General features: G+C 47.2%; 1 protein-coding gene across 1 annotated transcript; it reads left to right on the top strand.

Annotated features, from left to right (window-relative positions):
- The first annotated feature begins 14,788 nt into the window (after positions 1 to 14,788).
- RHOB (ras homolog family member B) lies at positions 14,789 to 17,241 on the top strand. Its single transcript, XM_042982437.1, has one exon. The coding sequence runs from the start codon at positions 15,172 to 15,174 to the stop codon at positions 15,760 to 15,762; it is 591 nt and encodes a 196-aa protein (XP_042838371.1). The 5' UTR covers positions 14,789 to 15,171; the 3' UTR covers positions 15,763 to 17,241.
- Positions 17,242 to 17,994: the final 753 nt, after the last annotated feature.

Genomic DNA, 17,994 nt, shown 5'->3' with positions numbered 1-17,994 from the left:
GCCCTTGGCTACAATTTCTAAACTTGAAATGCAACCTAGGTTTTTTGTCATATGAAAAGCTCCTTCCTGTGACAAAGGTCCATATCTTAGAAACTCTTCTGTGTGTACACACTGGCCTATCCCGTTGCCAGTGCATTGGTCATTGCAGCATTGCTGGTGTTGAAAAAAAAAAAATCAACTGATGGGGCTCCTGGGTGGTTCAGCTGGTTGAGCCTCCGATTCTTGATTTTGGCCCAGGCCATGATCCCACGGTCATGGGATTGAGCCCCACGTCCAGCTCTGCCACGAGTGTGGAACCTCTCTCTCTCTCTCTCTCTCTCCCTCTGCCCCCATCCCCTGCTCATGTACACACTCTCTCTCTCTTAAAAAAAATTCAACAGAATAAATTAAAAAATTTTTGTTTGTTTATTTTGAGAGAGAGAGAGACAGAGCACAAGCAGGGGAGGGGCAGAGAGAGAGACACACACAGGATCTGAAACTGGCTCCAGGCTCTGAGCCTGATGCGAGGCTTGAACCCAGGAGCCGTGAGATCATGACCTGAGCTGAAGCCGGACGCTTAATCGACTGAGCTACTCAGGTGCCCCTCAACTGAGTAAATTTAAAGATCTAATTTGTTTTTTCGACAGTTCATGAGTTGAGAGGCACCTGGGTGGCTCAGTCGATTTGAGCATCCAACTTCGGCTCAGGTCATGATCTCATGGTTCATGAGTTTGAGCCTCACATCAGGCTGGCTGCTGTCAGTGCAGAGCCTGCTTCAGATCCTTTGTCCCCCTCTATCTCTGCCCCTCCCCCACTCAGGCATGCGTGCGCGCGCTCTCTCTCTCTTTCAAAAATAAATAAATATTAAAAAGAACCCAGAGGTGCTTGTGTGGCTCAGTAAGTTTAAGCATCCAACTCTTGGTTTCAGCTCAGGTCACGATCTCATGGCTTGTGGGCTTGAGCCCCGCATCAGGCTCTATGCTGACAGTGTGAAGACTGCTTGGGATTCTCTCTCCCTCTCTCTCTGTCCCTCACTTGCTTGTGCTCTCTTTCTCTCAAAATAAATAAATAAACTTAGAAAAACTTTTTTAATATAAAAAAACAAAAACAAAAAAACAGTTCACGAATTGGGCGGCATCCCATCTGGCAAACAGGAAACAGCTCTGAAAGGCTGCACAAAAATGAAAGGCTTTTATAGGCATAAGGGGGCAGGAAAAGGAAGTTTCTAGCAAAGAGTGGATTGTTTCGGGCAAGGTGACCTCCCTATGGGGGATGGAAAGGGTCTGTGGAGCAGATTACTTCACTAGTGCTAACCAGGTAATTCCAGAACAACTTAAAGGTTACATTCCTGGGAGAGGCTGAAACTACATTTAGGTTAGTTGTTAAGTGTTGATGTGCTGACATGAGGCTTAGCACAAGTGACTCCATTTGGGGTTGTTGTCTCTCTCTTTTGAATAATTGTATCAGAAAAACCTTGGAAATAACCCAAATGCCCAAGAACAGAGGATGCATAAATATTCACAAAATGGAATACCACATAGATAATGTGAATGAGCAAGAACTACATGTACTGGGCACCTGCTGGCTCAGTAGGTAAAGCATATGACTCTTCAGGGTTGTGAGTTCAAGCCCCACAGTGGGTGTAGAGCCTACTTAAAAAAAAAAAAAAATCTCAAATCTCAAAAACCATATCATCGAGTAAAAACAGCAAGTTGCAGGAGTGCCTGGGTGGCTCAGTCAGTTAAGCATCTGACTCTCGATTTTGGCTCAGGTCATGATCTCGCAGTTTGTGGGATCGAGCCCCACGTCAGGCTCTGTGCCGACAGCATGGAGCCTGCTTGGAATTCTCTCTGTGCCGCTCTCCCCGACTCTCTCTCCCTCTCTCTCAAAATAAATAAACTTAAAAAACACAAAAACCTCAGCAAGTTGCAGAAGTTATGCAAAGTACAACATTATTTGTATAAAAGCTTAAAACATGTGAAACACTCCCATATATCTTTAGGACACATTCACGTGTAATAAACGAATAAATATATTCATGGAGATACTAAACAACATATATGAGAGAGGGAGGCTATGGAGCAGGATTGGGGAGGGGTGCACAGTAGTTTCTTCTGTACCAAAATGATTTAAAACGTATGTGGGAAATACAAAGATTGGCAAGGTTGGGTAGGTATTCGTCTTTATATTTTTCTTATGCTTGAACCATTATGCAATAAAAATATAAAAGCCTCCGTCCTTCACTCTCCTGACCAGCCGGTTCTATCTTTACCGTAGTCCGATCTCTTCCACATGGGCTTCCCGGCAGCACTCCTGCCACCACGTGGGGCAAAGTAATACAGCATAAAGAGGCCCATGGCATGCTTAGTTTTATTTTATGACAATAGAGCTTTAAGTCAGGGCAAGTTTCAGAGAGAAAGAGAATTGCCTCCAGGGAGGGCTGTTTTCCCAGTGTGGGCTCAAGAAATGTTTAGAGAAGGGTGACTGGTTTGGACAGGACTTCCTGTCTGCGAGTCCTGCCAGCCTCTCATGAGCCATGGCAGCCACGGGATGTAAAGTACAAGGTCAAAGCTTGATGGAGACATCAGGAAGTGTCTACTTGAGCAGACACTGCCTGGGTGGAGAAGCTCATCCAGAGGCCTGCTTCTGGAAGGGAGGGTGTGGGTCACTGAGGAGGGAAAGGAGGATGAGGGGACATTTGGGAAACATACTTTGGGGAAGGGAGTGAACAAAATGGTATTTGCAGCCCAAGAGTTCCAGAGCCACTTCTGTGTGTGGTCTGGGCAACTGTAAAACCCTTGACCTGGACGAGCCTAGAAATAGCAATGAGTTTTCATGCTCCTCTAAACCACTGTGGTAGCTGGTAGCTGGCCACCGGCACAGACTGCTCGATGGAATTTGGTTTTGACATTTACTGGCAGTGCAACCCCAGGCAGGTTATCTAAACTCTCTAATCTCTGTTTCCTTATCTCGACATGGTGGGGATAATAATAGTGCAACACAAATAAAACTGGCTGGCTCAGTTCTAGCTCGGTTCTGGGTTGCTTCTAGAAGATACATAGTTCCTGCTCAAAAATTTTTTTGAAAAGTAATGTAAATACGTATATAAATCTCCCAAAGTGACAAAGGGGAGCTATAGTACAAAACATGTAATTAGAAATTCCTAAACATCTTCTTTACCCAGCAAATTCCCCGGAGCCCTGTCCTCATGGCTGCCTCTCCCCAAATTCTCTCTCATCTCCACTTCTCTCTTGACCACTTCTTTGGCCTTTTGGACAACTTGCTTTTTTTTCTGAGAGAAGCTTCCGGGCCTTCAAAAATATAAGTCAACTCAGCCTTTCAGTCCTTTTGATTCTCCTTCCCGCTAACGATCATAGGAAAGAGCCTGTGGTCCAGCAGGCAAACCCAGAATCCTCTAGAAAGGGGCGAATGGGAGGTGCCAACTGAATAGGCTGTGAATATTGATGCCTTTTGTCCCTGTCACAATAGCATCTTGCTCGGGCTTGTCGTAAGATTAGATGAAATAATGCACGTCAAGAATTTAACAGTAACCGATGCAAAGTCCCCAAACCATTCGTTATGATACCGACTGTTATAGTCACCATTGGCGTCATTATTCCTAGGGACTTCTTTACTTTGTTTAAATTTCAAGAACATGGGGCAAAAGTTCAAAAGGAAGTTCTGAGTTCAACTGTGGTCAAGAGGTTGCGGGGCATTCCCCACGTGAGATGTGCCCCCACAAGCACCTCTCCTTGTGCACCTCTCCACAAGCACCGGGGACATTGCTGTAGTTGATTCAGAGATGGGAGGCACTGTTGGGCAGTCCTCTCATGACTCTGGGAGCCCACCGAAGGGCCCTGACCTTCCCCAGGCCTCCCCTTAGGTGCTGGCCAGAATCCAGGGTGTTCCACATTCTCTGCTCCCTATGGCCTCCCCAGGGCAGCTCACAATCCACTCCACCTGCAATACCTTGGTGGCGGTGCCTCTGCAGAGGGGCCTCATCCTGCGGCCATCTGACTGTCCCGTCCTGAAGAACTGGCAGGCCTGCAAGGGCAAGGTGAGACCATCCCTGGAGTAGTGACCTGACCTCAGGAATGTCCCTTAAGAAGGGCCTCAGCAGAGTACTGTGTGTCAGAGCCAGGCTCCCAGGAAGGCAGCCAGAGCCTGCGGAGATGGGTTATAGGGACCAGAACTACCTAGATACGAGCAGACTTGGAGAGGGAGTCATTTTCCAAGAACTGAAGGGCTGTCCTATGACAAGGGAACAGATCCTGTGTTACTTTAGACACAGCTTCCAGAAGCTACGAGAGGGGTCTTCTCCCCTCAGGGCAGTCTAAGTGAGGAATTGCTGTTCTCCTGCCCTGTCAGTAGAGGACTGTGTGTGCATGTGCTCATAGGAGGGGGCGGGACAAGCAGAAGCTGGATGACCCCTCAGGAAGGTCAGCTAACGGTTTTCCAATACGTAGCATGTGTCAGGCACCATGCACCCCAATGTCTATAGCAGTGCTATCAACAATAGCCAAATGTCCATCAGCTGACAAATGGATAAAGAAGATGTGGTGCATATATACAATGGAATACTACTTGGCCATCAAAGTGAATAAAACCTTGCCATTTCCAACAACAAGGATGGAACTGGAGGGTATTATGCTAAGTGCCATAAGTCAGTCAGAGAAAGATATCATATGCTTATATGCTTTCACTCATATGTGGAATTTGAGAAACTGAACAGATGAACATAGGGGAAGGAACAGAAAAATAAGATAAAAACAGAGAGGGAGGCAAACCATGAGAGACTCTTCGATACAGAGAACAAACTGAGGGTTGCTGGAGGGGCGTTAAATGGGTGACAAGCATTAAGGAGGGCACTTTTTGGGATGAGCACTGAGTGTTCTATGTAGCAGATGAATCATTGGGTTCTACTCCTGAAGCCAAGACGACACTGTATGTTAACCAATTCGAAAATAAATTATAAATAAATAAAATAAATAAAATTAAAAAAATACTTTATGTGGCTGAGACTGTTGGTCAGGAGTCCAGTTCTCTTCCATATGGATTTGTCTACATGGCAGACTGAATATCCTGAAAACATGGCAGCCAGGTTCCAAGAAGAAGCTTCCAAGAAGAAGCAAGCCCCAGTGTAAAATCACTCACCAAGCTGCAACCTGCATCATTCTTGCTGATGTCCCATTGGCTTAATCTAGTCGCATGGCCAAACTCAGATTCCTCATGGGAGGGGACCATACAAGCAGGTGAACACTAGGGGGCGTGGTTCATAGAAGGCCACCAAAGTGCCAACATACCACTTAGTTCAAGCCTTCTCTGAACTCCTCAGGCCCCTCCCCTGTGCCCAGTTGTTGTAGCACTTACCACACTAGACTGACTGTTGTACTGTATTGCCACTCATATTTATGGACTGGAGCTCCTTTGAGAACAGGCAATCTACCTGATTCCTCCTGTATCCCACTGCTGGCACCCAGTATGTTTGCAGAATAAATGATCGAATGAGAGTGGCGGCTGCCATTACTTCATAGCTGCCAGATTCAGGCCCTGCCTCTACCTCATAGAGACATCGGAGGTTCAACAGCTGTAAGATGTCACATATGCTAAGTCCCTAAGTAAGCTCCATAAAGTATGGCAGCTATGTCCTAAACCAAGATCCTGGCACACAGGAAGCAACTAACACATGTTAGTGGAATTAATGAAGGAGTGAATGAGGATTGAACTTTGTAGGCATATCACTGAGATTTCCAAACTATAGATGGATCAACTTCTTTCTTCAGCATATGTTGTGACCAAGTGGAGTAGCAATCACACAACTCCACACTTCAAAGATGAAGCAGTTCCAAGAGAGTTTTCTAAAAGAGAGATTTTTCCCATGCTCTCCTTTTTTTTTTTTAAAGTTTATTTATTTATTTTGAGAGAGAGAGAGCCAGCAGGAGCAGGGGAGGGGCAGAGAGAGAGGAGAGACAGAATCCCAGGCAACCTCCAGGCTGTCAGGGCAGAGCCTGATGCGGGGCTCAATCTCATGAACCCTGGGATTGTGACCTGAGCCAAAATCAAGAGCCATACCCTTAACCGACTGAGCCTCCTGGGCACCCCTCCATGCTCTCCTTTCTGATTGAGGATCCTTAAGAGGAACAGCTTTGTTTGTGGCTGGAGAGGAAGCAGAGGCCCAGGGATGGCGGGATGAAACATATCCATCACTGCCTCCTCACGATTGTATTGTCTGCTCCCCAGAGTCTGGTTCTGAGCAGGGGCTCCTAATATAGTCTCTGTCTCATGCTATAAATAGCCACAGGCACATCTTCACTGGAGCCACGGCGGAGTGTGGAAAGCCATTGTGAACTGAACTCCTCCCTATTGCAAAATTCTGACATCATAAGATAACACAAGAAGTGAATCATCTCTGTATAAATACTTTGATTAGATCATTTGCTTTCAAGACTGGAAACAGGGAAGAGAAAAAACTTGGTGTTATTGTCCTCTGGATGTTACAAAAGGGTAACATTCCCTCCTCCCCCAACTGAATGCTAATTACCCCTCAGTTGTGAGAGCAACTTATTCTTCTTTAAAAAAATTTTTTTAATGTTTATTTTTGAGAGAGAGTACGAGTGGGGGACGGGCAGAGAGAGAGGGAGACACAGAATCTGAAGCAGGCTCCAGGCTCTGAGCTGTCAGCACAGAGCCCTATGCAGGGCTTGAACCTATGAGCCCTGAGGTCATGACTTCACCCGAAGTCAGATGATGCTTAACTGACTGAGCCACCCAGGCGCCCCGTAGAATAACTTATTCTTTTTTTTTAAATTTTTTAAATGTTTATTTATTTTTGAGACAGAGAGAGACAGAGCATGAATGGGGGAGGGTCACAGAGAGGGAGACACAGAATCAGAAGCAGGCTCAGCGTGGAGCCTGATGTGGAGCTCTGTCCCACGACCCTGGGATCGTAACTTGAGCTGAGATCAAGAGTCAGATGCTTAACCGACTGAGCCACCCAGGTGCTCCTAGAATAACTTATTATTTAAAAAAAAAAAATTTATGTCTTTATTTTATTTTGAGAGACAGAGTGTGAGTGGGGGGGAGAGGCAGAGAGAGAGGGAGACACAGAATCTGAAGCAGACTCCAGGCTCTGAGCTGTCAGCATAGAGCCCGGCCTGGGGCTCAAACTCACAGACTGTGAGATCATGACTTGAGCTGAAGCTGGACGCTTAACCAACTGAGCCACCCAGGCTTCCCTAGAATAACTATTCTTATGTAAGACCACATTTCCCTAGATTCTATACTTCAGCATATTTTGTCGTTTGGACCTCAGTTTAAGCATTTCAAAGAAAAGGCCTTGGATAATAAAATTAATTAAAAATGAGTTTTTGCTTTATACATTTTTTTCCACTTTATGAAAGGATTAATGATATTATTTTCTTTAGGTGAGCTCCTTTGATTCATTAAAAATGAAATGTATCTAGTCGGGACTCACAAACTGGTTCTGGCCAAATCCAGGCTGCTTTGCTTGTGCCTTTTCTGGGCAATGCAGTGGTTTGCTTTTCAATTCTGGACTTTGATAACTTAGTACAGCACGTTCTCCGGGTGCCCCCCCAGGCCCCACCACTGCCCAGTGTCTTACACACAGTTATGTGACCTGCTGGACCCCTGTGGACACCTGAGTTTCCAGTCTTGCAGTTTTGCATCTCATGGGGAAACTGAGACCCAGAAAGGAGGGTCTGCCCCAAGCTGAGCAGCTAGGAACTGGGAGCCGGGAAAAGCAGGTCTCCAGCCTCCTGGTGTGAGGCTCCCCTCCCTTTGGTTTACTGAGTCTCGGAGTGGCCACACCACTTTCCCATAGGTTTTGCTAAAGTAACAATGTATCTATGTGCTTTTGCTAATGTAACAATGTATGTGCCCTCCCAGCATAGGCCACAGACCTGGCCAGCATTTGCCAGGGTGGATTTTGTCATGTGGGCAGTAGATAATGGCAAGTTCTCCTGACCTTCCTCCTTCCTTTCTGCCCTCCCTTTTTCAGGGTGAGGCAAACCTCACAATGCTGTTACTATCAGGCAAATCTCATGCATAGAAGGAGGAACATGTTTCTACTTGTCCTGTTGCTACTTCCCCCTTCTCCTCAAATGGCTCTGATTAGAAACTTTGTCCGCACAATAGTTACACAGTCAATGTTTTAGCTGGTGCAAAGAGGTATTTCTTTCTTCTGGAAAAATCCTACTTGGTTGTCAAGGCCCTGCTCAAATGTGACTTCCTGTGTGAAGTCACCTCTACCTTTCATTTAGGTATTAGTGATATCTCAACCCCCAGTGGGGTGTGTGTGTATCTTTACATGTTGGTTCTGTGCCCTACTTATCCTTTGTGTCCTTCCTTACCCTTCTGTAGTCCCCTCTTCAATCCGTGCTTGCTGAGTTGAACTGAGAGGATTGAGGTTTGATAGGAGAGTTCCAGAGAATAATCTACAGCCTCTATTTTACTACCAAAATTGGAAAAGAACTAGATGTTGATTCTCTTTGTTGGAAAGGAAAATATGTCATCATGCAGAAAGGCCAAACAGCTCTATTGTTCAAGAAAACACCTCCCAGTGTTGGGATGAGAGTTGGACATATTAGGGAGGGGGCTGCTGATTTACAGGGGGTAGATGAAAGGCACTGGGGGTGCCTGGCCTGGAGAGCAGTGACAGAGAGGGGGACAGGGAGGCTCCAGATTGTCCCAACCACAGTGTTCAGCTGTCTGGGCCCTATGAAACAAAACCCAGCAGTGGGTTTAGCACAAATAAAAGGAAAGCATACCCATAGGAAGATTAACAGGTTTCAGGGGGCTCATACAAAAGTGACTCCCTGAGATGATGCATGAGGGAGTAGCTAGGGAGACACATGGACTTGTAGACATTTTAGAGCAGAGCCATCCAATACATGTGTAACGTGAGCCACACGTGTCATTTAGAATTTTCTGTGGGGCGCCTGGGTGGTTCAGTCAATTAAGCATCCAACTTCAGCTCCGGTCATGATCTCACGGTTTGTGAGTTCGAGCCCTGCACCAGTCTTGCACTGACAGCTCGGAGCCTGGAGCCTACTTCGGATTCTGTGTCTCCCCTCTTTCCACCCCTCCCTCACTTGTGCTCTGTTTCTCTCTCAAAAATAAATAAACATTATGGAGCACCTGGGTGGCTCAGTCGGGTAAGCATCTGACTTCGTCTCAGGTCATGATCCTGAGCTTCGTGGGTTCGGGCCCCGCATCGGGCTCTGTGCTGACAGCTCAGAGCCTGGAGCCTGCTTCAGATTCTGTGTCTGTCTCTCTGCCCTTCCCCTGCTTGCACTCTGTCTCCCCAAAATAAATAAACATTAAAAAAAATTAGGGGTGCCTGAGTGGCTCAGTCAGTTGGGTGTCTGACTCTTGGTTTCAGCTCAGGTCATAACCTCACGGTTTGTGAGATCGGGCCCCACATTGGGCTCTGCGCTGACAATGCAGGGCTGGCTCGGGATTCTCTCTCTCCTTCTCTCTCTGCCTCTCCCTTGCTTGTGCTGTCTCTTTCTCTCTCAAAATAAATAAATAAATAAATTTAAATAAAGATTTAAAATGTTCTGGTTGTCACATTAAAAAACCATAAAAAAGAGGTAAATTAATTTGAATTATATATCCAAGTATATCCAACATATTAAATCTAATATATTAAAAAATATATTCAGTTATCTAAAATATATCATTTCAATATGTAATATAAAAATTATTAATGGACTATTTTACATGTTTTTCAATCTGAGACTTCAAATTCTAGTTTTTATTTTATAGTTACAGCCCATCTTAATTCAGGTGCTAAATTTTCATTGAAAATACTCAGTCCATATTTAGAGTTTATAAAATTTCCAGTAGGGAAAAGTAGATTCACATAGCTAAGTTGTTTCAAACATATGTAAAAGTTTCCCAGTAGCTGAATTAAATATCAGTTTTATCTTTTTATTTTTTTGTGGTCCATATGAGAACTCACTTAATTCTTTCTTTTTCCATTATTATTGAGCTATAATTGACACAGAACATTGGGTAAGTTTTAGGTGTACACATTTAAAGTGTTGATGTGATATACTTCCATATTGCAAAATGATTACCACCATAGCCACACCTCCATCATGTCATATAATTACCATTTCTTTTTTGTGGTGATGGCATTTATTATCTACTCTCTTAGCAACTTTCAAGTATTAATGCTGTATTTTTAACTACAGTTACCACGTGCCTTAGATCCGTGGAACTTACTCATCTAGTAACTGGAAGTTTGTACTGTCTGACCAACATCTACCCATTTCCTCCACCCTGAATATCAGTTTTTCAATTTCAATTTCAATTAATTAAAATCAGATAACATTAAAAACTTAGCGCAGCAGCATGAGCAGCATTTCAAGTGTCCAACAGCCACATGTGGCCAGTGGCTACTGGATTGGACAGTGCAGTTTAAGGGTGATTAGGAGGTGGTCCATTGCCCACTGCCTACTCGCCTTGACCTGGCTCTAGGCTAGACAGATGGGTGTCTTATCAGAGTTCAATGCCCACATTCTGAAGTTTAACAGTTTAGCTATGGTGGGTCTGTGAGCCCAGCCTTCCCTGTGTTAGGCCTGGGTCGCACTGGGTCACAATCCCAGGGCAGGACTGGGATGTTTTACCTGCTGTTGCTTTTACCTGTGACCTCAGAAAGCGGCTCGAAGGCTCAGCTCTGTAACTCATGGCTGAATGTGCTCAAAAGGACCAGACGGGACCACTTTGGTTTTCCCATATTGCAATAGCATGTGTAGTTCTAGAAGAGCCTTTCCCTTTTCAGAACTCATTGCACTGAGATGGAAGGTTGACAATTTTTCTAGAGACTTGAAGGTACTCCTCAAGTTGGAAAAAAAAATTAAAAAATCAAATGCTGTCAGGAATGTCTATGGCATTGTTGATTCCCAGTAAATGTTTGCTGGCAAATAAGCATAACTTCTAATTACACCAGAATATCCAACAACTGCTTTCTTAACTAGGGGGAAAAAAGAAGATGGTTTTTGTGGTTGAAGTTGTTTTACATTTCTGTGTATTACATGTAGGGCAAAAGAGATCCATTTTTTATGTAAATTAGCAAAATTCCATAGCTTTATGTCTCTTTCTTTGAATCTCTTTTAAAGTTTTTTTTAAAGCTTATTTTTAATTCTGTGTGTGTGTGTGAGAGAGAAAGAGACAGAGAGAGAGAGAGAGAGAGAGAGAGAGAGAGAGAGAGTGTGCAAGTGCCAGAGAGGGGCAAAGAGAAAGAGAGGATCCCAAGCAGGCTCTGGGAACTCTGTGTGGAGCTCGATGTGGGCGCCATCCCTTGAACCATGAGATCATGACCCAGGCCAAAATCAAGAGTGGGACACTTAACTGACTGAGCCACCTAGGTGCCCTTCTTGGAATCTCTTTCAGAAGTTACTATTTATGGGGCTCCTGGGTGGCTCAGTTGGTTAAGCAGTTAAGTGTCCCACTCTTGATTTAGCTCAGGTCATGATTCTAGGCTTGCAGGATCGAGACTCATGTGGGGCTCAGCAGCGTGGGACAGCATGGAGTCTGCTCAAGATTCTCTCTCTCTGTCTCTGTCTGCCTCTTTCCCCCATCCCTCTCCCCTGCTCACACATGTACGCTGTCTTACTCTCTAAAAAAAAAAAGAAAAAAAAAAGTTTATTTAGGAAGGAATTAATTTCTTTTTTTACATTAAAAATTTATTGTTTGCTTGTTTTAGAGAGAGAGAGAGAGAGCACGTGTGAGCGGGGGAGAGGGGCAGAGGGAGAGAGAGACAATCTTAAGCGGGCTTCATGCTCAGCACAGAGCCAGCCACAGGATGCAATCCCAGGACCCTGGGGTCATGACCTGAACCAAAATCAAAAATTCGATGTTTAACTGACCCAGGCACCCCATGGAAGGAATTAATTTCTTAAGTGTATATGACAATAGTTAATATGTGTGTATAAATATATCTGTGATGAATTCCTAAAGAATCTACTTGTAAAACACATACCATAGATATACACATATATAGTACTATATACACATGTAAGGTTCTTTAAGGGGGGGAAAAAAAAAAACCATTAAGATTGCCACAAGGTGGCACTAAAATCTAATGAACATTCCAGTCTCTGGTCTTGTCTGAGAGCAGTTGGGGGGTGATTTAAAGGATCTGTAGGAAATGCTGGACAAAAAAGAAAACCAAACAAATTAAACTGAAGATTGGACAAAGATTAACATCTCCCTTTGTCTGAGGGATAATTTCCCCCTCTCACTGGTGTGGTATCTACCATACAGTGGATCTATATGTTAATAAAACTAATTTTTAAAATGAATTCTTCTTCTGGAGGAATCCTCACTCTTGCCGGCAATGGGAGTGTCCGGTGAAGGGAGAAGGGAGGCAGGGAGGAGTCTGTTTGACACATCACCTAGTTTGGAAAAGTTTATCTTGTGAGTGGTGGAGTCTTTGAAATAGTCAGTCTCCACAGAATTTGTCGACGTCTCCGGGACGTAAAAATGAATACCACGAAGAGAAGTAGCTGCAGAGCGCGGATTTTTCTATTTGTTTACTTTGGCATATTTACCAACTGAGTATTTTTAGAAATTATTGCGATATTGAAAGTCAGGCTTGGAACACTCATATATTATGTCTGAGAATCAGGAAATGAGTGAATTGAATCCTTCTTCCTGATTCTTTGTATTTCAGTTTTTTAAAAAATACATGGCACAAAGCTTTAATTGTTTGATATTTTCTTAATATTTGAAGCTTAAGAGCATAGCCAAGGTTCCCAAGCTATATTAAGACAAAGAAAAGCCATGTAAACAATACAGCTATAAACGGTTTTGACTAAAAGAAGAAAAAATAAGATTTTTTTAATAGGCAAAAGAAAGAAAGGAAGAAGAAAAATTTGCAGATGGGAGCCCTAAACCAATGATCAAAAAACCCCTTCTTTTCTCCCGTGGGATCCTACTGAGCAAAAATTACTTGTTGGCAATTTAGTCCCTTAAATCTGGAAAACAAGAACAGTGGAGCTTATCCAGTATGAGGAAAGCCCTTTGGGGCATTTGAATATGTTCCCTATGGGACAGGCTCTAGGGGTTAGGGCACTACTGTCTTATTTGACTTGTTATATCTGTGGTGTTCATGTAGAGACCCAGACCTCAAAATATGAATCATAGGAGAAAATACCACAGCTTGGTGACAGCTGGCTGCATGGGTTCGGTTGGATGGTTGTTAAGGGGGAGTCTGGAGTCTGAGGTAGGAGACCCCCAGAAAGTTCTGAGCATTTGGGTGAATTCTCAACAGTCATTTAGTGATTCTTGCATAGGGCCAGGCATTGTGGTAGATCTTCAAGATGCTGAGAGAAGATGGAATTTTGGCTCTCTACCAGCTTCCAGTCTTAGACAGGGAGGCAGAAACCTGAGGCCGTAACTTCGTCCTGATGTGTGGGTCTCTCCTTTGCTGAAAAACCAATAAGCATCCCACTGCCTCTAAAATGGATATGCCCCAATCTGTTCAGTTGGTACTTTAGCCCTCCATGATTAGCCTCCACCTGAGTTTCAACTCTCTCTCTCCATCAAGTGCAGTCACACTAAGCTATTCCCTGTTCTTAGAGTATGTCTTCCTCCTTCCTACCTCTCTCCTTTTTTAAGGCTTTGCCTCCTTCGAGGAAGCCCTCCCTCTGTCCCCACCCCTCCCTCTTCTGTCCTGTGAAATTCTTTGCCTTAGGTCCTTTTAGATCAGAGTTCGGGATAGATGAATCAAGTCCTGGTGTGTAGGAGGAGACCTAGCACCCTACCAGAGACTAACTTGCTGGGTCCTCACCTGCAAGTCCTCTGCCCGCTCCTCTCTGTCCCCTGTCTGCCCCTCTCTGTCCCCTGTCTCAGGCCTCATCCTCTTCTTGCCTAATGGGGTGGGAGGTTGTTGGATTTTATTGTACTGTTTACTTCTGACAGTTCTCAGCCTTACTACCAGGACCCTAATTCATCATGCAACCCCTGGCTGAGGCTGCCTTTTGCTGCCTGGTAACTTCCTCCAAGTGGACATAAAGTCCTGCACCCAGCCTCAATCTTCCTTTTTCACGGGTCTCTCCTTCCCTAATCCTCACCTAGAGATGGGGGTGTGTGTGTAGGGGGTGGGGCAGGAAAAGGGTAGGCGATAGGACTTGAAGAGCTAGAAGCTAGGCCCAGGACCACCCAGCTCACAGTCAGCTTTTGGTCTCTGGGTCCAAACCTAGGGCTGTCCCAGGGAAGAGTACCAGGGTGGGGGGAGTTGGGAGTGGCGGAGTAGGTTAGGGAAAGGGCCGCTTCTAAGGGAAAAGAAAAAAACCTTGCTCGGAAACAAACGTGTGTGTGTGTGAGCGCGCGTGTGTTTATTTAAAAACAAAACCGCTTAAAGGAGCCGCTCCCTCCCCCACAGGGCCGGCCACCGCTGGGAGTTTGCAAGGAAGCGGGACAATTTTGAGCCAACGCCCCACAAAGTGCAGCCTCTCTCGGATCCGCTCGCCCAGGCCCCGCAGGCTCCCGGCCGCCAGCTCCGGGCCCGGGCTGGCTGCGAACAGGACGCGGGAAAGAGGAGGGGGGAACCCCGGTGCGGCCAGAGCCCCGCAGCGACAGCGGAGGCGCAGACTCCCCAGTCGCCGCCTCTCCCAGCCCCGCGGCCTGGGCCGTCAATCAAGCTCGGCCGGCCCCGCCCCTGGGCTGCGGGGGGTGGCCAATCAGAGCCAAGCTCCGCAGCGATGAGCTCAGTCGGCTCGCTTCCCATTGGGCGGCTATATTAAGAAAGTGGCCGAACTCTTTAAATAGCGGGCGCTAGGGCCGCAGCCCGCATCTGCCACCGCAGTCTGCCTGTAGTCAGTGCTCTCTTGTATCCCGGGCGACACCTATAGAAACTGGGGAAGGGACCCGGCTGGCTCCGCTGCTCGAGCCACCGTTTGCGCACAAAGGCACCGACCCCGGGCCCAGGGCGAGAAGAGCGGCCACCGCCCCGGAGCAGCGCGGAGACCCACGGCGCGCCCTATGCCCCCGCGCCCCCGCCACGGCAGCCTGAGCGCACGGAGAGAACGCGCCACCGCGGGGCCCGGGTGCAGCTAGCGACCCTCGCCCCCAGCGCGCAGCCCGAGGTGAGCAGTGAGCGGCGAGCGGGACGGCAGCGAGGCGTTCGCGGGCCCCCTCCTGCTGCCCGGGCCCGGCCCGCTCATGGCGGCCATCCGCAAGAAGCTGGTGGTGGTGGGCGACGGCGCGTGCGGCAAGACGTGCCTGCTGATCGTGTTCAGTAAGGACGAGTTCCCCGAGGTGTACGTGCCCACCGTCTTCGAGAACTATGTGGCCGATATCGAGGTGGACGGCAAGCAGGTGGAGCTGGCGCTGTGGGACACGGCGGGCCAGGAGGACTACGACCGCCTGCGGCCGCTCTCCTACCCAGACACCGATGTGATCCTCATGTGCTTCTCAGTGGACAGCCCCGATTCGCTAGAGAACATCCCCGAGAAGTGGGTGCCCGAGGTGAAGCACTTCTGCCCCAACGTGCCCATCATCCTGGTGGCCAACAAGAAAGACCTGCGCAGCGATGAGCACGTCCGCACGGAGCTGGCCCGCATGAAGCAGGAACCCGTGCGCACGGATGACGGCCGCGCCATGGCCGTGCGCATCCAAGCCTACGACTACCTCGAGTGCTCCGCCAAGACCAAGGAGGGCGTGCGCGAGGTCTTCGAGACCGCCACGCGCGCCGCGCTGCAGAAGCGCTACGGCTCCCAGAACGGCTGCATCAACTGCTGCAAGGTGCTATGAGGGCCGCGCCCGCCCTGCCTGCCCCTGCCGGCGCGGCTCCCCCTCTCGGGCTCGACCCTCCCCCTCCACACCGAGCCCGAAGAAGGGGAGACCTGCGCCCCCCAAGGACCCCACCGGACTGCCTGACGTCTGCCTTTCGGCCCGGCAGCTGTGACCCGGCGGCTCTGGAATCGCCGTGGGAGGCACCGGGCGCCCCCTTTCCAGTGTCTGTGTGCGTCGGGCTGTGTTGCACAGGCCCGGGCGCCCCGCTGAGTGCCAAGGGTCCCCTGAGCACCCCTTTCTGAAGAGCCGAGCCTCTTCGGAGTGTGTGGCTGTGTGTTTGTTCGATTCCCCCGCCCCACTTTCACCCACCCCCGCCTCTGATCCCGGGAGAAGAGCTTGGCGCCGGGGTGCAGCCGCGCCCCATCAGATGTGCGCCCGGAACCAGCGAGCGCCTGCTGTCCCTTGTCTGTAACATAGACCGCGGGAACTGCGGGAGGGGAGGGCTGGGGAGGATGGGGTGTTATATAAATATAGATATAATTTTATTTTCGAAGGTAGGATGGTGTTATTTAATGGTGGTGGTGGGTGGAGTGACAGGGCGCCAGAACAGCTCCGGCCCACCTTGGGTCGGGCGCCCATCCAAGCATGAACAGGACTTGGCAATCTTTCCAACCCCTGGGGAAGACTTTTGCAACAGCCTTGGGGCTGAGAGGACACAGCTTCCAGACTCACGTCTCCTGCGGGCCAGCCCCAGGCGAACCCCTCACTAGCCCTGGGCTGGAGGAGGGAGAGAGGGCTTTGGGTCGTTTTTTTTGCCATAAGCGAACTTTGTGCCTGTCATACAAGTGGAAATTGTTCATTCCAAGAAACTGATGTTATTTGATTTATTTAAAAGCTAAAACTTGCTGGGTTTTTTTTGGAAAGAATTCTTTGCACAATTGTTTTATTGTTTGACACTTAATGCACTTGTCATTTGCATAAGACAGTAGCATTCTGACCACCCTTGTACGCTGTAACCTCATTTACTTCTGATGTTTTTTTTTTTTAAAGATGATGATGACTTTTAAACAAGAGGAAAAAGAAACCACTAATTATTGTTTTAGTTTTCTTGAAAAAAAAAGTGGCAACACTGTTTTGCGATTTTATTTGTGCAGGTATGCGCACTATTTTGATAAAAGGGCAGTAACAAGTATTGGGACCTATTTAACCCCCCCCCCCCTTTTTTTTCCTTCACAAGGCAGTCTTTAAAGCTATGTGAAATTTTCTCTGCATCTCTGTACAGAGAATGAACCTACCCCTACCCCTAGTCTCTCCTTTCTCCCCCTCCCTTCCCCACCCAGTGGTACTTCTACTAAATTGTTGTCTTGTTTTTTTATTTTTTAAATAAACTGACAAATGACAAAGTGGTGAGCTTATGATGTTTACATAAAAGTTCTATAAGCTGTGTATACAGTTTTTTTATGTAAAATATTAAAAAGACTATGATGATGACATTTATAAAATGGCTCCTGTGATTTAATAGCGTGTGGGGGCAAGGAGAGACTTCTGGGCAAGATCCTTCTTGCCGCCACTCTTTCCCTCATGGTGTTTGGAGTAAATGAGGCCGAAATCCTTTGGGGATGTGTGGGGGGTTGGGTGGCACGGGAGACCAGTTGCTCCTGTCCCCATCCCAGAGGAAGATGAGTGGGGGACCCAAGCACCCAGTGCCAAAGTCTCTGACCTAATGCATACTGTCTGCCTATAACACCGTGTCTAAGTCCGTGGGTTCTTACTCCTTGAAACTTGAAAGGTCATTCGTGCATGTTAAATTAGGTAACCTTTTTGTGTTTGTCACAGATGTGGGGCCGAGGTCTCTAGCTAGGAGGCTGGTTACCGGGTTCCCTTCACATCCTCAAGGGGTTCCACAGTACCCTAGATTGCAGGTTGTTACCTGTAGGTTGTTACCTTTCTAGCTGAAGCTCCTAGGTGGAAGGGGAGAGCCCAAATCAGGACCTGATTCTTCTTTCATCAAACTTTTGTCTCGGTGTGTGTCTATACAGAACCTAGAATGCTGTATTCTAAGTTCAGAGAATGGCCACATCACGGACAGAACACTGGATGTTTGGGGCGGCTGTGATTTAAAGCTGGGGCAGCCACATTGTGAGATTTAATCAGGATGACCTCCAAATTCAGACACTTAGCCAACTGCAGGGGGTCTCAGAAGCAGCTAGGCAGGGCAGAGTGATACTTGGAGACCACACCAAAATCCTG

This window comes from Panthera tigris, chromosome A3 (genome assembly GCF_018350195.1).
Source record: "Panthera tigris isolate Pti1 chromosome A3, P.tigris_Pti1_mat1.1, whole genome shotgun sequence".
NCBI lineage: Eukaryota > Metazoa > Chordata > Mammalia > Carnivora > Felidae > Panthera > Panthera tigris.
Note: the sequence above shows the minus strand (reverse complement) of the source record. Positions and strands in the feature narration are given on the sequence as shown.